The 26,265-nt window shown below is 44.6% G+C and overlaps 1 protein-coding gene across 1 annotated transcript in view; it reads right to left on the bottom strand.

Moving 5' to 3' along the window:
• Positions 1–9,949: 9,949 nt before the first annotated feature.
• Positions 9,950–26,265, bottom strand: part of LOC149458274 (uncharacterized) — a 29,182-nt gene continuing 12,866 nt past the window's right edge. Inside the window, exon 2 of the mRNA XM_089682437.1 lies at positions 9,950–11,221. Coding sequence (XP_089538563.1) covers positions 10,029–11,204 — 1,176 coding nt within the window. The 5' untranslated portion in view covers positions 11,205–11,221 and the 3' untranslated portion in view covers positions 9,950–10,028. The remainder of the gene's footprint in view (positions 11,222–26,265) is intronic.

The raw sequence follows: 26,265 nt of genomic DNA, 5'->3' as shown, positions 1-26,265 counted from the left end.
GGGGGACTTGGGGACTTAATATGGGGGATGAATTACTATAGGGGGGATGAATTACTATATGGGGGATCAATTACTATGGGGGATGAATTACTATATGGGGGATGAATTACTATATGGGGGATGAATTACTATAGGGGATGAATTACTATGGGGGATGAATTACTATGGGGGATGAATTACTATATGGGGGATTAATTACTATGGGGGATGAATTACTATATGGGGGATGAATTACTATGGGGGATGAATTACTATGGGGGATGAATTACTATATGGGGGATGAATTACTATGGGGGATGAATTACTATAGGGGGGATGAATTACTATATGGGGGATGAATTACTATGGGGGATGAATTACTATATGGGGGATGAATTACTATATGGGTGATGAATTACTATAGGGGGGATGAATTACTATGGGGGATGAATTACTATATGGGGGATGAATTACTATATGGGGGATGAATTACTATGGGGGATGAATTACTATGGGGGATGAATTACTATATGGGGGATGAATTACTATGGGGGATGAATTACTATAGGGGACGAATTACTATATGGGGGATGAATTACTATGGGGGACGAATTACTATATGGGGGACGAATTACTATATGGGGGATTAATTACTATGCTTACTATGGGGGAATATTACTATACTTACTATGGATGACACATACACATCATTCATCTACTCTTGGCCCGGCCCCCGGGTCCAATATATGAACCCATTGCGGCCCTCAAGTCAAAAAGTTTGCCCACCCCTGGGCTAGGTGGACCAAATGGGAACCTTGTCCCTGTCAGGAGCTTCATGCCCCGGGGGATCAGGGTAGAGGTCCATCCCCTTCAGGCGAAGGACAAAGCACACCCCTAAGTGCACTTTTTTGTGTGGTGTTTTGCACTTGCACGTTTTTTGTACTTGCACGGTTTTTGTGAACACTTACGGGTTTTTCGTTTTTCGCACGTTCGCGGACTTAAAAAAAAAAAAAATAAATAAGTGTAGTGGGCCAACCCATGCCAGGTGGGAATTAATGACTGTAGGTGCCCCCCACCCAGAGACTGTGCACGTAGAGGACATGTAGCCCAGCATGGTTACACAGCAGTACTCTGAAGACATTCTGCCCTGAGGATGGTCAGAACATAACTACAATCCCAATGATCCCTAAAGTCTATGAGCATCCTTAGAACAAAGATTTAATGCAGGGTACAATTGTGTGAGAAAAACACATTATTTTATTTCAGGTACCTATGTAGTGCTGCTAATTTACGTAGCGCTTTACATATATATTGTACATTCACATCAGTCCCTAACCCTCAAGGGGCGTACAATCTAAGGTCCCTAACCCTCAAGGGGCGTACAATCTAAGGTCCCTAACCCTCAAGGGGCGTACAATCTAAGGTCCCTAACTCACATTCATACATACACATACTAGGGACAATTTAGACAGGAGCCAATTAACCTACCAGCATGTTTTTGGAGTGTGGGATGAAACCCACGCAGGCACAGGGAGAACATGCAAACTCCAGGCAGGTGGTGCCATGGTTGGGATTCGAATCAATGACCCGAGTACTGTCAGGCAAAAGTGCTAACCATTCAGCCACTGTGCTGCCCTTTACTATTGCTTTTAGTTTATTAATTTTGGTCTTTCCTTGCTGTATACTGAAGATCTTTTAATATGAACAGTACCAAAACAAGATACAAGACTTCTATTTGCTGTCTGAAAGAAAGGCTGTCTTTGTAGCCAACTGACCAGAATGACCAACTGTCACTTTGCCAGCACAGGTCTGAAACTGGGAGGAAGAAGAGATTCTGGCAAAAGAATTTCTTCTTTTAGAAATTTTGATAAAAGTAGCCCGCTATGTTAATGAGAGTGTACACAGTGGAAGCAGCAATTATCTGGATCTAAATTCCTTTATAGAAAGTTCTGCCAAACGATTCATTAGGAAACCAATGTGGCAAGAAGCATGTGGCCACCCACACTGCGTGTCATTATCAATAAACTTGAATCTTAACTGCTTCCCTACCGCCCTATAGCAGAACTACCTCTACAGGGCGGCGCAAAATCACATATATATACGTGATTTTGCATTTCCGGGTAGAGGGCGAGTGCCACCCTATCCACTCCGCCATTGGCGGCTACAGATGTCGATCACCGGGTCCCAGCTGGAGATTCCCACCGGCACCCGGAGATCGCAGAGTATCACTGATGGGGGGTGGGAGACCTGTGTGTAAACACAGGTCTCTCTCCTACAAGTAGTAACATGCTGCTGTGTATTTCCCTGCACAGCAGAGATATTCACAGTAGTATGTTTCTCAAGTAAAACACACACAGCACACAGTAAAGCAGCACACAGTTAACCCTTTGATCATCCCAGATGTTAGCCCCTTCCTGCCCAATGTCATTAGTACAGTGTCAGTGCTTTTTATTAGCACTGATCACTGTGTTAGTGGCACTGGGGACGTCAGTGGCAGTTAGTCAGTCCCCCCCCCCCCCCCCCCAGTGTCAGAATGCCCGCTGCAGTCCCGCAATAAGTTACTGATTGCCGCCATTACTAGTATATGAAAAAAAAAAAATCAGTATATATACCACTTTTTGGCAGACGCTATATCTTTCACTTAACTCAATTAATTTAGATGTACTGGGAATTTTTTTTTAGCAAAGACATGTAGAGGAATACATTTTGGTCTACATTTTTGAAGACATAATCTGCACTTTTGAGGAATCCTGGCCAATTCCCATCAGGAGGCTGGGCATGGGGTCAGAACAGCCCTTAAAAGTGAGTGAGTCTGCTCAGAAGCAGGAGAGTTTGGGTGGAGATGGAGAAGTGAGGCTGGAGAGCAGGAGCCTGGGAGGGGGCCCAGATGGGAAGGGGCTCACCTACAGGTAAGGATGCTTGGAAGGAGGAAAGCTCAGGACTTCAGTAGAGAAGGAGCTGCCCAGCTGGAAGGCCTGGTAGCAGCCACAGGCCCATCAGAAGCATTGGAGAAGGACTGAGTGAGTAGACCTGCACCCCTTGGGCCAGGAGGGGAAAGAGCACTCTGGTGGGGAAACTGGATAAGTTTACTATCCGGGACTCTCTTCTTTTAAAGTGGCAGATAGTGGATTCACCCAGAACAGCTGGATTAGGAGAATCTGGGGTGGCACTACAGGAGATGTTGGCTATCTCTCCAGAAGATAATTTTTGCTGAAAGGATTTGTATATAGTTCCAGGAAAGTATGTCTTCTGTTGCCATTACCTTTGGGCATCCCATGCACCCCTTACCCATCTAAGTTGAATTCCCCTAATAAAATCCAAACACACAAGCTCAAGCACTGGTTATTGTCTCCTGCAAGTCTGAATGGAGGAAATGCGTGTTGCCTGGCTGTGCAGGACTATAGGGGGACCCAAACTTCAACGACTCCTAAGGGGCTACATACACAATAACTGACCATAGTTTATTTACAATTGACCACTGTTTAGTCCAAACTTGCTATATTTTGCCTTATTGCTCAATCAATAAAATTCAATAGACAGCAATAAAAATCAGTGTGCTGCTTCTCCTTTCACTGTCTAGTCACAGAGCAGGGGTGAAGAGGGAACCTGCAAGACTGTGCTGAATAGCAGAGCTGCATTCTTCTCTGGATGTACAGAAATGCAACCCCTTTGGCAGGTAAAACATATGTGCTGTTACACTTGTTGTATAAGAATATAATATAATGCATAGTCATGGTTAATGTTCATGTTACTGTGAATGGAGAATTTATACAGGTAATTTCCCTTAAAGTGGAGCTCCAGTCTCTGGTGAAAAAAAATAAAGGTCAGCAGCTACAAAAATTGTAGCTGCCAACTCTTAAAAAACAGCAACTCACCTGTCCTAGGATCCAGCAGTGTCCTCACCCTGCCAGGTTCACCGGCCGTCCTATGTCCCCAGCATCTTAAGTGTGGGCACCCGGCTGTGACAGCCTCCAACTTCACAGCCGGGTGCCCACTGTACATGCGTGAGGGGCACTGCGCATTGTAAGCATGTCCCACCAGAAGAGTGTGGGGGAGCGAGGAGAGGGAGAACTTCCGATTGCCAAGGCAATCACAGTGGACGTGAGAGCGGATACCTGTCAAAGTCGAGTACCCACTTCCCCCACACCGCTCCTCAAAGGTGCTGTAACGGAACTGACCCAGTCTGCACTTGGGTACTTCCATTACAATACCGACTCGCCGTCTGAACACCGACCACAGCCGACCAAACAAGACTAGACGACACCAGTCTTGAAGTAAACCAGAGTAGACTAGTTTATTTTAACACAGATACAAGATATATGGAACAACCCCACCTCCCAGCATAATGACACATGGCAGGGCAATCTACATTTAGTAACAAGATACACACCAATAGACAGTCCCGTCAGGAGGGAGGGCTGCTGGAGACACCCCCCACCAAGCCAATACAGATAAACACATACATCCCATAATAGTTTGCTCCCAAGGAAGACACACAATAGAACAATGGGATGCAACCACATAATACCCATCAATCCACAACCCCCACCCCACCTATTTCCTAGACATGTCTACACAATATGAGGACAGATCACCCTGTACCCCTAACAGGCACAGGGTGACTTACACATAAGAGGGATATGGGGAGCGGAGACAGGGGTCTCCCCACCTCTCCAAAGGGAGCTGGATTACATGGGCCCCCCACCCAAAGTGACTCCCGTCACAGGTGCCAATCCTTAACAGGGAGCGGGGGACGAGGCCTTAAAGCGGAACTTCCCCTATTGGGTGGAGCTCCGATGTAAGCCATTGTTTATTAACCTCAGTATATACTGCCATCTTGTGGATATTTCAGTTATTCCCCCTTTTTTTTCTGTCTTCTTTTCTGTGTTCCCTCCCACTTGTGATTTATTTCCTTTTCTTTCTTACAGTGTTTTTATGGGATGAAAATGTCCACTTGTCTCTAGGCCTCATGTTAATCTGCTTGCATCTGGGAACACATTACCATGTTTTAACCTGCAAATACCATCTTTTCAATCATCTGCTACATCTTGTTGTCTGCTGTAGCTGCCGCATTCAAGAAAGATCTCCTTGGATGAGAAAAGGGTGTTTGGGGAGTTCGGCTTTCTGATGAAGACTGTCTGCTGTGCTTGTATCTGCTTATACAGGCCAGGCATAGAGGTCTCAGCAAGGGATAAGTCACTAATACAACAGTTGGAGTCAGAATAACATATACTGTATGTTTTTTTATCTGTGTAATTAGCTCTTTGCCTGGAGTTAAGCTTTAAAACATTTTTATTTTTTGCACAAAAGATACTCTAAAAAAAGATACTAGATGTCCCCACTTAAAGCAATTAATCACCAACAGTTTTGTCGGCAATGTACATCTCTCATGCCAACTAGCAATAGTGGGACTCTCATGCAAGACTTTAACAATGAAGGACACATGTTTACAGAAAACCTAAATACTGCCTCCTATTATCTGCCTTTCATGTGGTGCTGAGACTTTTATATAGAGATGTGTAGATGCTTTTAACAATGTGATTCTACCGTTCTAGTTTTAATCCGCAGAAGGAAGGACATGTGCAGAGCAGACGAACCATATTATTAAAAGCAGAAAACAATATAAAACTACCAGAACATGCGATTAAGAACGTAAACCTCGTTTTATTAGTTGCAAGATCTAAACAAACTCCCAGAAAGTTAAAATAAGGCAGATAAAATGGATAATCTTGACAAGGCTAAAGCTTGCCACAAATCTTAGATGGCAATCAGATGTGCATCCATGACAGAGCTTCACTACGGCAATGTTCTGTTCAACAGACTTTTCCCATAAATACAAACCTGACCATTTTCTCAACAGTTTTCGAACTTGCTTGATCAACCGCTCCCACAGACAGCAGAGAAGGTTATAGGCAGGATAGGATGCCAAACCAGCTCCTGCTGAGATTCATGCAGATCCTCATAAGTTTGAACATATCACGCAAGTTCCAGTTAATATTTAGTCCCATACATTGTCTTCTATTCCAAGCCCCAAGAAGGGGGTGTTATTAGACCCCAAAATGAAATAATTTTTCAGATGTCTGACCTTTACTGGAATAATACTTAATCTAGACCAGTGGTCTTCAACCACCAAGCCATGGCCTACCCTCTCCCATGTCTCCAGCCAGCTGCAGATCCCTTAACCTCCACAGTGCCTCCCAGCTGCCATCGTGCTCTCCAGTTTCCCAAAGAGCCCATAGTGCCCCCAGGACCCTTGAAAGACACCAACCTCCACAGTGCACCCCAACCTACCACAGTAGCACCCAGCCTCCCACATTGTCCCCCAGCCTGCTTCAGAGCCTCCATCCCTAATGTCCCCTTGAAGACCCAGCCTTTTCTGACACTCTTTGCTTACATTTAAAAAGCAGTATTTTTTTTCATAGAAAATTACTTAGTACCCCCTCGAACATTATAATATATATATATATATATATACACAGTATATATATTTTTAGCAGAGTCCTTAGAGAATAATGCTGGGTTTTGCTGTTTTTTTTATGTCAAATGGTATTTGCACAGAGTATTTCTTTAAAGCAATTTTTGGGACAAAAATCTAAATTCATGAATTTTAATGCACCCAAACACAATATAATACCCAAGATGATGTTTTGCCAAGTACATGGATACCAAACCTGTCACACTTTAAAACTGCACACACTTGTGACTTTTTTTTTTATCACTTTTATTGCGGTCACAAAGAATGTAAACATCCCTTGTGACAGCAATAGGCAGTGACAGGTACTCTTTATGGAGAGATCGGGGGGTCTCCTCTGCCCTAAAAGCATCTGATCACACCAAGATCGGTGTGATAAGATACTTGACCATTTTAAAAAAGGCACTGTTTACTTCCGTGGAAACTAGAAGTGACAAAATAGTACCTTCCGGTCCTCCAATGGCCCTATGAAAAGCCAACTAAAGTGCTGGCTTCAGTTCCAGGATCTCTGGTGGGACAGAGATTCCGGAGAGGCACTAGCAGGAGAGAGGAAGGGGTGGCAACCTCTCCCACGGCCTGTAAAAGCCATCCAGTGGCTAATCAGTCACTTGGATGGCTTTTATAAAAAAGCTGACCACCGGTCAAAAACAAAAGTACCCAGGATGATGCCTGCAGCTGCAGGCATCATTCCGGTATAACCACCTGAATCCTGTAACATATATGTACATTAGTGGATATTTAACAGTGTCCTACAGTGCCCACTAGAATTTTTATCCCCTACAGGGCCACCAAGTCTGCTGTAGCATTCTCTAACCAACTCCACAACCCCTATCCCAGAAGGTTTTGGAAGAATTTATAAGGCCTTGGTTTCAAAAAAGGTTGAGAATCACTGATCTAGACTACTGAGCAGTGGTGTTGTGCTTCTATTCTCATTTATACTTTAAGCAGAATGGGGACCAACACATAATACCAGCTTTGGCCCCTCCATCCCTTCAGTTGATTTTCAAAAGGACTGCAAAGGCACATAGAAGCCGCCATTGTGACAACTACCCAATTGTACATCCTTCTTTGTTAAGTGGCAAACTGGTAAACAGCTTTTACCAATTTGCACTCTGGTTTATTGCAGGAGCATGATGGTTGTAGCTGGGCCCCCTGGACATGTACTGGGCCCCAGGCTCCTACCTAGGTTGCCTTGTAGATAATCCAGCTCTGACAGATAGAGAGAGGCCAGCTGGACCAGGACCACTTTAAGGACATCATATGATGATCTACCAACTCAGCATTCTCAACCTGTCAGTGGGGCACCAGCAGGCAAAGCCAGCCTTGGCTTGTTTGGGTGAGAAGCAACTGGGTGGGGAATCTTCTCCAATCGCTATTCTTTTTCACATTCCAAAACCGGAGGTTCCTGCAACAAACCTCCCCTAGCTCGCCCCATAAATGCAAACAGTCACCTAACAAGTCCATTTGAATTTCGAGAATGATTGGATTTCTAAGTCACCTAAAGTTGGTTGGATCATGCTGCATCTCCGACTTCTCTCTAACGTCTATGGCGGTCCTATAAAAACCCCGGTCTCTTGGATAAAGAGAGCGCAGCCAAGAGAACCCAGTAAAAAGAGAAGCTGAATACTTACCTCTCCCAGGGTGGCGAATGAAACCTTTTGCAGAGCTTAAAGCACAGCCATTATCCAATACTTTAAAGTGTGTTGGAGAGCATATCTCTCACTGGACCCTGTAGTTCCTCCTCCCGACTACTACATCACTACAGGACAAAAGTAGGGATGTAACGGCAAGCCTCCCACTCTCCACTACACACACCAACATGCTAGTTATATTTTTATAGAACACCTTTCCATTTCCCTTGCACACCTTATTGTTGACCACCGGTATCATGCTTGTAACTGCCTTTGGCATCTTGCAATGCCTCATGGGACTTGTAGTTTGGCAACAGCCAGAGGGCCACCAGTTTGACGCCCCTGTTTTAGACCCAGTGATATCAACATTAGGTCACTGTACTTTCTATGCAATGCAAGTTGATCATGGCTGGTGGGAGGGGTTGACAAGGTGCTAATTCCAGGAAGGTGTAATGAAAATACCAAAATGCCCTGCTGGATGGATGTGAATCTGGAGGAGTGGGCATTCCCAAGACTGCCCTAGGTAAGGCCCACATAAAATGTTGAGCCTCTATGACTGAAAGAGCTGAAATCCAATAAATGTAAGCAGTGCTGGGACAAGGTCATATAGAGCTCACAGCAAACATACCAGACTGCAACCCCCCCCCAAGATGTATCAAACATACCAGACTGCAACCCCCCCCAAGATGTATAAGCATTATGTGTTAGCACAAATCCCACCCCCAAAAAAATTGAGCGCCAATCTGCATGCTTATTCCCCAAGAATAAATTCTCCCTCCTCCCGGTTCATATCCCCCCGCCAGCGCAAATCACTGCCCCCCCCCAAGATCAAATCCTCTCTCTCCCCAAATGCCCCCAGCACAAATCACCCCTCCTAGCAGAAATCCTCTCCCCCGCACTTCAAATCCCCCCTCCCAACACAAATTCTCCCCCAATCCTTCCACCTAGCACAAATCCCCCCCCCCCCCCCCCCAAAAAAAAAAATTACTAGCACAAATGTCCCTTAATCATCACTACTAGCAAAAATCCCCTCTTCTCTCCACAAAAATCCCCCCCTCCTAGCACAAATTCCCTCTACCTTATCACCTCTTCTAGCACAAACCCCCCAAATCCCCCCTCCTAGCACAAATCCTCTTCCCCCCTCCTCCCTTCTAGAACACTGATCCCTCCCTCCTAGAACAATTCTTAAACCCCTGCCACCCTACAAATTCCCACACCCAATACAAATCTCCCCCCCCGAAATCTCCTTGTGGTGCCCCCCACCTCACATGATACCACAGTGGCCATGGCAGCCGACCCTCTTGCCCACCCCTTGTCCTGGCCCTGAATGAAAGGATGGACATCCATTCAACCGGAAAATAAGGCTGACTCTGTGAGACTTACTGAAGCTTCTAATGCACATTGTGAGCAGATCACAGTGTGCAGTGAAATTAGAGTAAGCAATTTCATTGTATGAGAGCAGCCTGTACAACTGTGCAAGAACGAAGGAAAAGCCGAAGGTGAGTGTAATGCAGTTAGAAGTGTACACAGGTGAAAGATGTTTAACCAAACTGTGCATTTTCTGGCAAACCAACAGCTCCCAATTTTGCTTTTTTCCTTGTCGGGAGTGAAATTGAGAGTTTTCACTTGGGGCATTTTTGGTTAAATGCATTTGAGTTCACTGGAGGATAACTTTGACAAAATTTTGGTAAAGATGAAATTGTTGATTTTATGGCAAATTCTATTTCACTGTGAAATGACCCATTGTGCCTTTGTGGAATGTAGTCTGCGTTTGAATCCAATGCACATGGCTGCAATATCAGCCAAATGAAGGCTCAGCTTTCCTCATTCAGGATGAAAAAAATTCACAAAAGTACTGCATCAAATATCCATTATATACAATAATTTTTATTATATACAGTATTATTATATTTTATACATTATATATATTAGGCACAGCAGCACCATTATTTGCAAGGGTTAAAGAATAATTTTTTGCTTGTAGGGAAGGCACCAATAGCTTCATTTTCCATTGGCTGTAGATGGTTTTTTAAGCCAACATCTATTCTTTTTCCTTGGACATGTTGGCAAATGACCTCAGCCAGGGACAGGCCGCTGACCGCTGCTCCTTCAATGCATGGACTTACTAGCCAGTCTCCACATATGCCCACATTATGACTTGCCTGGAAGACACAGCCCTCACCCTGTAGCACATTGAGGGGGTTAGCTGCACCCCACAGCTGCACTTTGGTAAAGCAGGGAGTCAGCATTTTTAGATCAACGCCAGTCACTTCTGCAAATCCGTTCAGAAGTAAACGAGTGACCTCTTTTTCTTTGGAAGGTGGTATAAATTCTTGAGGAACTTTATGGTTGGTCCCAAAAACCTTCGTACTAATGACAGTCCAACATTCCATCTGATTTTCAGAGTACTTAGATGTGTTATTTCCAATCCATGATACGTCGGGATGTTCCACAAATGCTCCATCATAACTCAATGCAACCTTTTGTGTTAAAGCAAACAACAAAACCCAGAGGGAGCAAAGCTGCATGACGTGAGTCTGCGGTGATAGAACAGGTCCAAACTTAACTTTGAGAAGGTTGTGGATTTGTGGCGCCCCTGAGTTTTCCATAAGCCTTGAAGCACATTTTCCGTTATGGGCCACCACAAGATAATCAAACCATTTGTCATCAACCTGCCACTTTTTAATAAGTGGATCCCAGTGGACACTGCTGACCCACTTGTGTCCCTCAATGTGAACAAGACTTGACAGACATTCAGGAACAGCCTGCATTCCCTTTGTTCCAATAAATACCTGCATGTTCTTGATTTCTTCTGGCTGTTTTCCTATTTTGAGATGAACAATTTTGCAAGGCCATAATTTCACGGCCTTCTTGTTGTGCAAAAAGGACACAATTTTGGCAAACCTCTGGTCACTCACAGTGAAGAACTGGACAGCGTGGTCAAATATGTGGAGTTTTCCATTAATGTTGATGTATCGGCTGCTACATCTGCCCCCGGGGCCATGTTTTCCAGTGTCAAAAACCACTGAGTTAGTGATTCCCAACTGTGCCAATCTAGATGCACAGACCAAGCCTGAAATGCCTCCACCAACAATGGCCACCGAAATCTCTTTTCCATTCATTTGATTGTAGAGGGCACCTGTAGAATGTAAAAAAAACAGTAATCTACAGTTTTTTATCAAATAATTTTAGGTATTACCACAAATATAGCATTACATTTTCTACATAGGGTATAATTCATTATGGATAACATTTTTTCTTGCTAGAAGACCTAAACCCAGATATCATATTGATGGGCGAAAGCATAGAAATCTTGCAACAGGACTTTTCATCAGCAGCCTGTGCCAAAACAAGGGAACAAAACCAGAAGTTAAAATGGACCTAAAGTCAGAATCCAACTTTGGGTTAACCTCATCCCTTCCTGTCGACATTCAATAAAGAAATAAAGAGGTAGCACCACCCCCTTGAGGGCGCTGAGTAATTTTCAGGCTCTCTGTCTTTCCTTGGAAGCTGAAGCCCTGCTGACACCACCTTGGACCTTTTGACCAGGATAACCCTCTGGCTGCAACCATATAATAGATTCACACAGTTTAATAGTGAACTGATATTTTGGTTAAATTGAGGTCAAATGCAAGCACAGTGAAATGAAAGTATGTGCATGAAATAACAGCTGATACTCTTAATATTCAAATAAGGGTTGTAGCACAGCACAAGTCAAATCAGTTCTATATGTCCTGCAATTCAGAATGTAAACCCCAGCTCTGAAATGTTTAATCCCAAGCGAGCATAAGGAAAAACAATTGAATTGGCAGGCTAACTCAGGTCAGGCTCTCAGGTACTGGTGGCTGGGTTTAATTCTGAGAAAAGAAAGAGCTCTTTAATTAGATAGGTCAATGTCCCTTTAAACTTCAGAGCCCAGTCTTCTGCGCGCTTGATGGGGTCCTAGTTGGTGCACAGGATTTAAATCTTTCTTAATGGAAAAGATAATAGTTTTTCAAGAGAGGGTGAACACAAAGAAAATGGAACTGCTCCCTTAAGTGATCTTGAGTTTGAATGGTATCTCTTTAGCACACACAGAGTGAAAGCTAGAATTAGACTGAAATTAGGAAAGGGGCAGAAACACACTTCTGTAGAGGTTAGTTCCTCCTTAAAAGGTCGCCAACTACAGGGATAAAGAAGTTCCTTGTTGAATGGCACAGGCTGGAACTGAAACACTAATACAACTTGACCCACACAGTGCAGATATTGCAGCAGGATTTTGTGATTTGAAGTGTCGAAAGTGTATTAATTGGTAGGCTGCAAGGCAGGATAGGCCGGACATTCCAGGCCTTAGCACATGTAACTTGTGCAACTAAAGATGTAAAACTGAGAAGAAAGTAACTGAACTTAGCAATGTAATTTGCAACTTAGGTGACTTGGGTATAGAGCTCTCACCCGATCCATGGCCTTGGTCAGGTAGTGGATGGTCTCTCTGCAGATGGGGGGCCACCGTGTTCTCTTGATTCTTCTGTCAAAGATCATTCAAGATGACAGCACTCCAGTCCACCTGCTCACGGGATTGTCTGTCCGTCTTATCAGGGGTGTCGGTGGTCAGCAATTCCTCCTCATTCCTTCACTCTCTGAGGCCTGGCCCAGCCCAGACCTCCAGCGTCCTTCACAGCTTTGCCCTCACTCCTGCTCTCCAGCTCTCACTGTCCACTTCCCGTGCTTGGGTTCCCAGGCTTCTGTATTTATCTGCCAACTCCTCTGGGAAATGTAGTCTGTCAGCTCAACATCAAACAGTGAAGTCCTGCTATCATCCTACAAGTCCAACAAAGCTTTTCTTCGGCAGAGTCTGTATAACTGAGCTGCAGAACACTGCTATATTTTGTCCATTTAAAGTGTTGCTAAACCCAGGACCCTGCTATATCTGGACCCCCCCGGACCCTGCATTCACTATATCTGGCATCCCCGGACCCTGCATTCACTATATCTGGTCTCCCCCCGGACCCTGCATTCACTATATCTGGTCTCCCCGGACCCTGCATTCACTATATCTGGTCTCACCAGACCCTGCATTCACTATATCCGCTCTCCACGGACCCTGCATTCACTATATCCGCTCTCCCCGGACCCTGCATTCACTATATCTGGTCTCCTCGGACCCTGCATTCACTATATCCGGTCTCCCCGGACCCTGCATTCACTATATCCGGTCTCCCCGGATCCTGCATTCACTATATCTGGCCCCTCGGACCCTGCATTCACTATATCTGGACCCCCGGACCCCGCATTCACTATATCTGGTCTCCCCGGACCCTGCATTCACTATATCTGGTCTCCCCGGACCCTGCATTCACTATATCTGGCATCCCCGGACCCTGCATTCACTATATCTGGTCTCCCCCCGGACCCTGCATTCACTATATCTGGTCTCCCCGGACCCTGCATTCACTATATCTGGTCTCACCAGACCCTGCATTCACTATATCCGCTCTCCACGGACCCTGCATTCACTATATCCGCTCTCCCCGGACCCTGCATTCACTATATCTGGTCTCCTCGGACCCTGCATTCACTATATCCGGTCTCCCCGGACCCTGCATTCACTATATCCGGTCTCCCCGGACCCTGCATTCACTATATCTGGTCTCCCCGGATCCTGCATTCACTATATCTGGCCCCCCGGATCCTGCATTCACTATATCTGGACCCCTGGACCCTGCATTCACTATATCTGGACCCCCGGACCCGGCATTCACTATATCTGGTCTCCCCGGACCCGGCATTCACTATATCTGGTCTCCCTGGACCCTGCATTCACTATATCTGGTCTCCCCGGACCCTGCATTCACTATATCTGGTCTCCCCGGACCCTGCATTCACTAAATCTGGTCCCCCACAGTACACACAACATGGAAGTACAATTATTTTAGTAAATATAAACTGCTAAATACCTTTTCTCATCAGGAGTTAGAGCTGTCTTGTGACTTCTATCAGTGTCCAGCATAGCACATGTTAAAGCTAATTAGAGGAGTTTTTATTTTGCTCTAGGAAGATGCAGAACCCCTGACTTCTGTCTAGACAGTGATCATTGGCCCTGTGCTGATCACATGCACTCCCCCAAGAAAAAAAACCCTCTCTGGCAATACACACCAAGCTGAGCATGTGCAGAGTGACTCCACACAATATTTCTTATCAGGAGATAGGAGGGGGACACTGGAAGGAGAGGATCAGAGAAGACAGGATCCAACAGCCTTTTTACACAATGCAGTGGGTTAACCCCCTTAGCTTTCACAGTGAGTATAACAAGCATGCTTTACTGCATCTACAGACAGATTGTACTGCTGTGGGTTTAGTAACACTTTAACATCCTGCAGTCAGTATTTCTGTAGGGTGTTCAAAGAGAATTAAAAAAAAACAACCTGTGACTCAACACACCCACTGATTCCCAGAAACATCCAGCCTATAGAACTGGCTAAGAAGCCAGGGCACTGTTTGGTTGTTCAACAGAAGCATTGTAAATAATTAATGCTGCCCCTTGCATAGAATTAGGATGGGTACATTAGGAAATCAATGGACCTGTCCATTTCAGAAAGAGACCGATATACAGTTGCAAGAAAAAGTATGTGAACCCCTTGGGATTACGTGGAGTTTTGCATGAATTGGGCATAAAATGTGCTCTGAACGTCATCTAAGTCACAACAATAGAAGAACACAGTCTGCTGAACATAATACTACACAAACATTAGATGTTGCCATGGTTTAATTGCACATAACATGTAAACATTCACAGTACAGGGAGGAAAAAGTATGTGAGGCCCTAGCTTAATGACTTCTCCCAGAGCTAATTGGAGCCAGGAGTGAGCCAACCTTGACTCCAATCAGTGTGATGATATTGGATGTGTTGCTGACAGTTGTCCTGCCCTAAAAAAACACACACCTGTTTTGGGTATACTGGTTTCAAGAAGCACTGTCTGATGTGAACCATGCCTCGCAGGAAAGAGCTCTCAGAGGACCTACGATCAAGAATTGTTGACTTGCATGAAGCTGGAAAGGGTTACAAAAGTATCTCCAAAAGCCTTGATGTTCATGTGTCCACGTTAAGACAGACTGTCTACAAATGGAGAAAGTTTAGCACTGTTGCTACTCTCCCTAGGCGTGGTCGTCCTGTAAAAATGACTGCAAGAGCACAGCGCAGAATGCTGCATGAGGTAAAGAAGAATCCCAGAGTGTCAGCTAAAGACCTACAGAAATCTCTGGCACATGTTAACATTTTTGTTGACACATCTACAATAAGGAAAACATTAAACAAGAATGGAGTACATGGGAGGACACCACGAAGGAAGCCATTGCTGTCCAAAAAGAATATTGCAGCACGTTTAAAGTTTGCAAAAGAGCACCTGGATGTTCCACAGCACTACTGGCAAAATATACTGTGGACAGATGAAACCAAGATTGAGTTGTTTGGGAAGAACACACAACACTATGTGTGGAGAAAAAAAGGCACAGCACACCAACATCAAAACCTCATCCCCACTGTAAAACATGGCGGAGGGAGCATCATGGTTTGGGGCTGCTTTGCTGCCTCAGGGCCTGGACGGATTGTTGTCATGGATGGGAAAATGAATTCCAGAGTTTATCAAGACATTTTGCAGGAAAACGTACGACCATCTGTCCGCCAACTGAAGCTCCGCAGAGGATGGGTGATGCAACAGGACAATGACCCAAAGCATACAAGTAATTCAACAAAACAATGGCTGCAACAGCACAGAATACGCCGTCTGGAGTGGCCCAGTCAGAGTCCTGAGCTCAACCCGATTGAAATGCTGTGGCATGACCTTAAGAGAGCGATTCACACCAGACATCCCAAGATTATTGCTACACTGAAACAGTTTTGTGAAGAGGAGTGGTCCAAAATGACTCCAGATCGTTGTGCAGGTCTGATCTGCAACTACAGGAAACGTTTGGTTGGGGTTATTGCTGCCAAAGGAGGGTCAACCAGTTATTAAGTCCAAAGGTTCACATACTTTTTCCTCCCTGCACTGTGAATGTTTACATGTTATGTGCAATTAAAGCATGGCAACATCTAATGTTTGTGTAGTATTATGTTCAGCAGACTGTGTTCTTCTATTGTTGTGACTTAGATGACGTTCAGAGCACATTTTATGCCCAATTCATGCAAAACTCCACATAATCCCAAGGGGTTCACATACTTTTTCTTGCAACTGTAGAACCCAGATAGGTATTTGGATGGCGTTTTTTTTAGCTTTTACTCAATATAGACAACATGTGACTAAGATCGTTGGTTCGATTCCCAACCACGGCATCACCTGCCTGGAGTTTGCATGTTCTCCCTGTGCCTGCATGGGTTTCCTCCGGATACTCCAGTTTCCTCCTACACTCCAAAGACATGCTTCTAGGCAAGGGGAGGACTGACAACTCATGGGGCCCCCCGGCAATAGGGGATCATGGGGCCCCTGTGTCCTTGCCCAAACTCAAAAAAGCCTATGAATAAGGTACCAGGGGCATCTCATGGGGCCCCCTACTGACCCTGGGCTCTTGGGGAGTGCCCGAGTTTCCAAATGGTCAGTCCGTCACTGCTTGTAGGTTAATTGGATCCTGTCTAAATTGTCCCTAGTATGTGTATGTATGAATGTGAGTTACGGACCTTAGATTGTACACCCCTTGAGGGTTAGGGACCTTAGATTGTACACCCCTTGAGGGTTAGGGACTGATGTGAATGTACAATATATATGTAAAGTGCTGCGTAAAAATTGACGGCGCTATAGAAGTACCTGTAATAATGTGGGGTAAGCAGACTTAAAGCCATTTTTGGCTCCACTTTAATATTGTAACACAGACTTTCTCAAACTTTTTAACAAGGGGGAACGAATGAAATAACTTTCAGGTCCTAGGGAACACCTGCTAATAATTATATCTACAGCTCTCAAGGGATTAGCATGAACAGTAAGTTGTAGATATAAAGAATAAAAAAAAAAAAAAATCAAGGATGAGGCATACTTCGCGTACATAAACACTCAGGGCTGGTCTGTGTGAACATATTTTGTAGTAGTAATTGGTGGTCAATGGAAAAATGACCCCTTACATGGATGGTCACTGGAGAAGTGCCCCTTTACACCTGTGGTCAATGGGAAGAATACTTCTTACATTGGTGGTTAGGGAAAAAATTACCCCTTACATTAATTACTTGCCCTACAGAAGAGTTACCCCCTTTTATAACCAGGTCCAGGGGTGGACTGACAACTCATGGGGCCCCCGGGCAATAGGGGATCATGGGGCCCCTGTGTCTTTGCCCCAACTCAAAAAAGCCTATGCAAAAGGCACCAGGGGCATCTCATGGGGCCCCCTACTGACCCTGGGCCCTCGGGAAGTGCCCGAGTTTCCAAATGATCAGTCCGCCCCTGACCAGGTCATTTTTTTGCTATACAGCTCTGTGCTACTTTAATTGACAATTGCACGGTCATGCAACACTGTACACATATTACATTTATATGATTTTTTCACACAAATAGAGCTTTCTTTTGGTGGTATTTGATCATCACTGGGTTTTTTTTGCGCTATGAAATTAAAAAAGATGAACATAATTCAAAAAGAAAAACAATATTTTTTACTTTTTGCTATATAACATGTTCAATAAAAAAAAAAAGTCATCATAAATTTAGGCCAAAATGTATTCTTCTACATGTCTTTGGTAAAACAATCCCAATAAGTGTATTTTAATTGGTTTTAGTGAAAGTTATAGTGTCTACAAATGGCAGGATATATAGTGGAATTTTTATGTATTTACTTTCTTATACTAGTAATGGCGGCGATTACCCGGGACTGCGATAGAACGGCGGGCATTCTGACACTAACTGACACTGGGTGGGAACTGACTAACTGCCAATGACATCACCAGAGACACTAATAAAAAGCACTGCCATTGTACTAATGACACTGGGCAGGACTTTGTACTTTGTTGTGTTTTACTTGGGGGACATGCTGACTTTTATCTCCCTTCTTTGCAGAGAGATAAAAACCAGCACGTCCCACTGTCAGCTGCGCCACCGATCACCGAGTCCCAGCAATGAATCACTGGCTGGGACCCTGTGATTGACACCTACAGGAGTCAATGACAGCGCGGGTAGGATGGCGCACGCACCCCCTACCCAGAAATGCAAAATCACGTATATATATATATATATATATATATATACACGTGATTTTGTGCAGAGCAGCCACACTGTAGCAGCAAGTGGGTAATGGTCATTTGTGAGTATACTGGTGGTCAGTGAGAAGAATGCTCCTTACATCAGTGGTCAAGGAGAAGAATGTTCCGTATGCTGGTGATCAATGGAAAGAATAATCCTTATATTGGTGACAGCGCGGGTAGGACGGCGCACGCATCCCCTACCCAGAAATGCAAAATCACGTATATATACACGTGATGTTGTGAAGAGCAGCCACATTATAGCAGCAAGTGGTTAATAGTCATTGGAGAGTTTACTGGTGGTCAGTGGGAAGAATACTCCTTATATTGGCGGAGAGTGGGAAGAATACTTCTTATATTGGTGGACAGTGAGAAGAATGCTCCTTATATTGGTGGACAGTGGGAAGAATGCTCCTTACATTGGTGGTCAGTGAGAAGAATGCTCCTTATATTGGTGGACAGTGAGAAGAATGCTCCTTATATTGGTAGTCATTGGGAAGAATGCTCCTTACATTGGTGGTCAGTGAGAAGAATGCTCCTTATATTGGTGGAGAGTGGGAAGAATACTCCTTATATTGGTGGACAGTGGGAAGAATGCTCCTTATATTGGTGCACAGTGGGAAGAATACTCCTTATATTGGTGGACAGTGAGAAGAATGCTCCTTATATCGGTGGACAGTGGGAAGAATGCTCCTTACATTGGTGGTCAGTGAGAAGAATGCTCCTTATATTGGTGGACAGTGAGAAGAATGCTCCTTATATTGGTAGTCAGTGGGAAGAATGCTCCTTACATTGGTGGTCAGTGAGAAGAATGCTCCTTATATTGGTGGACAGTGAGAAGAATGTCCTATACATTGGTGGACAGTGAGAAGAATGCTCCTTATATTGGTGGAGAGTGGGAAGAATGCTCCTTATATTGGTGGACAGTTGGAAGAATGCTCCTTACATTGGTGGACAGTGGGAAGAATGTCCCTTGTATTGGTGGAGAGTGGGAAGAATGTCCCTTATATTGGTGGAGAGTGAGAAGAATGCTCCTTATATTGGTGGACAGTGGGAAGAATGCTCCTTATATTGGTGGACAGTGAGAAGAATGCTCCTTATACTGGTGGACAGTGGGAAGAATGTCCCTTATATTGGTGGAGAGTGGGAAGAATACTCCTTATATTGGTGGTCTGTGGGAAGAATGCTCCTTATATTGGTGGACAGTGGGAAGAATGCTCCTTATATTGGTGGACAGTGGGAAGAATGCTCCTTATATTGGTGGACAGTGGGAAGAATGCTCCTTACATTGGTGGACAGTGGGAAGAATGCTCCTTACATTGGTGGACAGTGAGAAGAATGCTCCTTATATTGGTGGACAATGGGAAGAATGCCCCTTACATTGGTGTTCAGTGAGAAGAATGCCCCTTATATTGGTGGACAGTGGGAAGAATGCTCCTTATATTGGTGGACAGTGAGAAGAATGCCCCTTATATTGGTGGACAGTGGGAATAATGCTCCTTATATTGGTGGACAGTGGGAAGAATGCTCCTTATATTGGTGGACAGTGGGAAGAATGCTCCTTACATTAGTAGACAGTGGGAAGAATGCTCCTTACACTGGTGGTCAATGGAAAAATTACCCCTTACATTGATGGTCACTGGATAGGTGATCAGTGAAGCACTCTAGTACACTAGTGATCAGTGGGAAAAATGATTATTATATTGGTGGTCAGTGGCCCCCTTACATATACAGTAGGTGAAAAGATCTTTGGTGTTATGTGTACCCTATCTGAGAACCAAAAATTACTTATTGCTCAAGGAACACCTCGCAACCTCTAGAGGAATCCTAGGGTTCCACAGAACCTTTGGTTGAGAAAGGCTACTATAACATGATTTATAATTTCACTTTCCTGCCCTACAATATCAGACCTGTTATATAGGAACTCTTAAAAAAATGCAAGACTATAATAATGTGATCATTTCATTGGTTATTTTATGCAGGAATGGAAAAACGCAGACAAGTGAACTGAGATATTGACATCACAGGTAACGTAGGAGGAGGAAAAAAAGACTGCAATGTATTAATGTAAAGTTAGCTTGGTGTACCATTTAACAACCACTACACGCTGGTTTCCGGAAACTGGTGAAGATTGCAAAACAGTCTCACCAACTGCCAAGCCGGATATATTCTGCAAGGTGGTCTGCTTGTGCCCCATAACCTTCTATCTCTGCCGGAAAATTCTACCATAGCTCAAGGAAGTCTGGGGTTTGTGGGTGGATGTAGAACAGACATATGGATGAATTAGGCTTTGTGGGGTTTTTTTTGTGGACTTTATTGAAATGTTATTTAGCTAATGATGCAAGAAAAGGGGACTAGACACTGAAATGAACCTTTTAAAGCCTAAGCTCAACTGCAAAATGATGTCAGTACTAGCAAAGAGCAACAATATCATCACACTATACTTTCATTAGGAGCCTCTACAGATATTTCTGCGTAGGGAAGGCTTACGATCATCCCTGATCAGAAAGTGGTCATCACAAGCTGCCCAAGTATCCAAAGAAGGTTTAAAAGGGTATCTATTAGAGATGCCATTGTTGACTTTTTTCAAGGTGTAGGTTCCAGAGCTACTTTGTGAGACATTGACCTGGAATAAGCATTCAGTCAGACAAATATTGGTCTTACATTACTTGATAAGTACATTCATAGTCACTTAGTGGTAAAAGCCCACTTGAACATTCAGTTTAAACCAGCTAATGACATCTGGTGCATCATAATAAAAGGTGTACAAAGTCTTCCAGTTGACTTTCTTTAGAAAGCTGCCACAGCTGAGTAGAAAAGCCTTTCACCTTCAGCTGCTGGGCGGAGAATTCCCTGTTCATTGGGCCAGTGTCCTGTTATTATGTGAAAGCTTCCCACGGGTTAAACATTATATAAGATTTTAGTGCTTGGTAGTATTGTCACATGACATTGTCACCAACCCAACCAGCTGCAGTTGGAGAATTTAGGCTGAACCTGCAAGATGCTTCACAAGATAGCATGCTGCCGGCACAACCAGCTGTGGCTATGGAATTAGAGCCAAACCTGTGGTAGGCAGGCGATGATAGCAGGCCACCAGCCCAATAGCCATGGAATTCCCCACCCCACAGCCGCATATGGCAAAGGAGACACTGGCGACCTCATTCTCCTAATATGGCCACATGGCCATATTTGGACAATGTCATGGACATTAGGTCAATGTCACCAGTATCTCCTCCTTGGTTACGTGCAGATATGAGGCAGGGAATTACTTGGTCTGCTGGGAATTCAGGCCAAACCTGTAGAAAGCAGGTCATGATAGCAAGCCATCAGCCCAATGGCCATGGAATTCCCCACCCCGCAGCCGCATATAGCAAAGGAGACACTGGCGACCTCATTCTCCTAATATGGCCATATTTGGACAATGTCATGGACATTAGGTCAATGATGTCACCAGTATCTCCTCCTTTGTTACGTGCAGATATGAGGCAGGGAATTTCTTGGTTAGCTGGAAATTCAGGCCAAACCTGCAGGAAGCAGGTCATGATAGCAGGCCACCAGCCCAATAGCCATGGAATTCCCCACCACGCAGCCGCATATAGCAAAGGAGACACTGGCGACCTCATTCTCCTAATATGGCCACATGGCCATATTTGGACAATGTCATGGACATTAGGTCAGTGATGTCACCAGTATCTCCTCCTTTGTTACGTGCAGATATGAGGCAGGGAATTCCTTGGGCAGCTGGGTATTCAGGCCAAACCTGCAGGAAGCAGGTCATGATAGCAAGCCATCAGCCCAATGACCAATGAATTTTCCACCCTGCAGTCACATATAACAGAGAAGTGGATGCTGATGACATCATTGACTTAATATGGCCACACAGCCATATTTGGTCAATGATATTCTCCAAATATGGCCATGTGGCCATATTAGGTCAATTTTGTCACCAGTATTCCGTGTGCCTTTGTTACATGAGGCTGCAAGACCGGGATGCCAGTGACCATTTGAACAGTATTGTTGACTACATTTGACCATGTGGCTATATTAGGTCAATGATGTCACTGGAATCGGCATCCCTTTCTTATGTGAGGCTGCAGGGTGGGGAAGCTGGTGCCATCATTGGCTTAACATGGCCACATGGCCATAATTGGACAATATCATTGACCAAATATGGTCATGTGGCCGCATTAGGTCAATGATGTCACCAGCATCCCTGTCCCTTGTTACGTGAGGCTACAGGATGGAGTTGCTGGTGATATCATTGGCCTAATATGACCATATGGCCATAACTGGACAAGGTCTCTAACCATATATGCCCATGTGGCCATATTAAGTCAATGATGTTACCACCATTCCTGTCAATCTGATACTCAAGACTGCGGGGCGGGGATGCTGGTGACATCATTGACCTAATATGGCAACATGGCCATAATTGGACATTATCCTTGACCAAATATGGCCATGCAGCCATATTAGGTCAATGATTTCACCAACATCCCCTTCTTAGCTACGTGTGGCTGTGGGGTGGGGAATTCCTTGATTATTGGGCCAGCAGCCTGATATAGGATGACAGCTTCCCATAGGTTCCCCCTGAACCTTTCCTCATCCCTAGTGATTGGGTCTACATATACTTTAACAGTTTCGGACCTGCAAGGGAATGCTAGGTGAGTACAAGGAGGTGTCAATATATAAGAAGCCTCCTGCACAGGGATCATTGTAGGATACCTTAGATATAGGTAAAAAAGGGGAACACAAGACGTTGACACCCTTACGTAAGTTGTTCCGGGGTTCTGGTTTCAATCGTTATGTTCCTGTCTCTGCATATCAAAAAGGTCTAACTAGTACCATTGACCAAAAGGCATGGAATGCGCCCAATGTACAAGGACAAAATGCTAATTAGCTGCCCTGATTTCTTAATCCTCGCAGACACAAGGCTCTAAAATAGCTTGTGCAGAAGAAAAGTAAAAGTGCTGTCTCAGTGTATTACTAGCCAGATATTGGGTATATTTGCCTTGCCTTGCTTGTTACCACTAAGCTGGCAAAACAGCCTTGTTCTGGCCAAAGCCTTGAAAGGGAACGTGACCGTCCATAGACAGGCAGCTACTTAATACAACCGCCGCTATTCATGTTTTTTTATGAGTGCGTTCACTTGGAGAAATTAAATACGCTTGCAATTACAGCCTGCGAGGCTGACAGCGTTTGCCCAGACACGCCAACCCGACATGGCTATTAATATCTCCAACCTTTTAATATTATTTTATGTCCAGAAGATGAAGCTGATGGGACTGTTTTATTTTTCAGAAATAACATACCCTGAAAAAACAAGCTGGGGGGAGGCCTGCGGGGGGGGACGAGGATATTTGAAGCACAAAGACCGGTCTGGGGTAAAAGCTGTTAAACAATGGACTCAGCCCCCTCCACCAATCAACTCCTGGAGGTCCTCCACTATTGTATTTGTTTGCTTTTTATACTTATATTTTTCTATATCACAGAGGACAAGGGGGCGCTCTTTACGTCTGGAGAAAAACACGGAAAGGTTTCTTCACAGTGAGAGCTGTGAAAATGTGGAATAGACTCCCTCAAGAGTTGGTTCTGGCCAGCTCAGTGGATTGCTGTAGGAAAGTCCTGGATTCTTTCTTGGATATACAAAATATAACTGGGCGGACTGACAACTCATGGGGCCCCCGGGCAATAGGGGTTCATGGGGCCCCTGTGTCCTTGCCCAAACTCAAAAAAGCCTATGAAAAGGGTACCATTGGCATCTCATGGGGCCCCCTACAGACCCCGGGCCCTCGGGCAGTACCCGAGTTTCCAAATGGTCAGTCCGCCCCTGATACTAACATTTATAGGTAACGTTGATCCAGGGAATATCCGATTGCCTCTCAGGGGATCAGGAAGAAATTTTTTCCCAGCAGGAGCAAATTAGATCATGCTTTACTGGGTTTTTTTTGCCTTCCTCTGGATCATCTGTGGGTGTTGGATTATAACTTTTTTTATTTATTTTTAATGGTCGAACTGGATGGACTTTTGTCTTTTTTCAGCCAGACTGACTGTGTAACTGTGTACAGCCTTCAGACTCATTACATGATCTTTTTTTACAGGTATTTATAGAGCGCGAGCGCCAACAATTTACATATTGTCCACATCAGTCCTTGCCCTCAAGGAGCTTCCAATCTAAGGTCCCTATCACATATGCATAAAGGGGCCAATTTAGAGAGGAGCCCATTAACCTACCTGCATGGATTGTGGAAGGAATCTGGAGTACTTGGAGAAAATCCACACAAGCACAGGATGTAAAATTAAATGCCATGCAGATAACATCCTGACCAGGATTTGAACGAAGGACTCCAGTGCTGTAAGGCAGCAGTGCTAAACACTAATCCACTGTGCCGCCCTGGGCTTTTTCTTAGTCTGATCTTCTAGCAAAGGAGGGCGATCCCCAATGATTCAAAAAGCAGCACTGGTGTAATGATGTCAGCTCAGCTGTCTGCTATCATGTGAATGTAGTTTAGCACAACCCTCTTAGGAGCTGCAATAGATTTGGGTCCCCCTATAGCCCTGCACAGCCAAGCAACATACATTTTCCATTCAGACTTATAGCCAGGAGATAGTGACCGATTCCTGAGCTTGTTTTGATGTTTTATTAGGGGATGATAAAACTTGGATGGGTATGGGGTGTACAGGATTCCCCAGGGAACTGGAAATGAGGGGAAACTTCTTGAAACTACAGTGGGGCAAAAAAGTATTTAGTCAGCCACCAATTGTGCAAGTTCTCCCACTTAAAAAGATGAGAGGCCTGTAATTGGCATCATAGGTAGACCTCAACTATGAGAGACAAAATGAGAAACAAAATCCAGACAATCACATTGGCTGGTTTGGAAAGAATTTATTTGCAAATTATAGTGGAAAATAAGTATTTGGTCACCTACAAACAAGCAAGATTTCTGGCTCTCACAGACCTGTACCTTCTTCTTTCAGAGGCTCCTCTGTCCTGCACTCATTACCTGTATCAATGGCACCTGTTTGAACTTGTTATCAGTATAAAAGACAGCTGTCCACAACCTCAAACAGTCACACTCCAAACTCCACTATGGTGAAGACCAAAGAGCTGTCGAAGGTCACCAGCAACAAAATTGTAGACCTGCACCAGGCTGGGAAGACTGAATCTGCAATAGGCAAGCAGCTTGGTGTGAACAAATCAACTGTAGGAGCAATAATTAGAAAATGGAAGACATACAAGACCACTGATAATCTCCCTCGATCTGGGGCTCCACGCAAGATCTCACCCCGTGGGGTCAAAATGATCACAAGAACGGTGAGCAAAATCCCAGGACCACACATGGGGACCTAGTGAATGACCTGCATAGAGCTGGGACCAACGTAACAAAGGCTACCATCAGCAACACACTATGCCGCCAGGGACTCAGATCCTGCAGTGCCAGACGTGTCCCCCTGCTTAAGCCAGTACATGTTCGGGCCCGTCTGAAGTTTTCTAGAGAGCATTTGGATGATCCAGAAGAGGATTGGGAGAATGTCATATGGTCAGATGAAACCAAAATAGAACTGTTTGGTAGAAACACAACTCATCATGTTTGGAGGAGAGAGAATGCTGAGTTGCATCCAAAGAACACCATACCTACTGTGAAGCATGGGGGTGGCAACATCATGCTTTGGGGCTGTTTCTCCGCAAAGGAACCAGGACGACTGATCCATGTACAGGACAGAATGAATGGGGCCATGTATCGTGAGATTTTGAGTGCAAACCTCCTTCCATCAGCAAGGGCACTGAAGATGAAACGTGGCTGGGTCTTCCAACATGACAATGATCCCAAACGTACCGCCCGAGCAACTAAGGAGTGGCTTCGTAAGAAGCATTTCAAGGTCCTGGAGTGGCCTAGCCAGTCTCCAGATCTCAACCCCATAGAAAACCTTTGGAGGGAGTTGAAAGTCTGTGTTGCCCAGTGACAGCCCCAAAACATCACTGCTCTAGA

This window comes from Staurois parvus, unplaced genomic scaffold (genome assembly GCF_062004578.1).
Source record: "Staurois parvus isolate SC_StPar_1 unplaced genomic scaffold, SC_StPar_1.0 ptg000290l, whole genome shotgun sequence".
Classification (NCBI taxonomy): domain Eukaryota; kingdom Metazoa; phylum Chordata; class Amphibia; order Anura; family Ranidae; genus Staurois; species Staurois parvus.
Note: the sequence above shows the minus strand (reverse complement) of the source record. Positions and strands in the feature narration are given on the sequence as shown.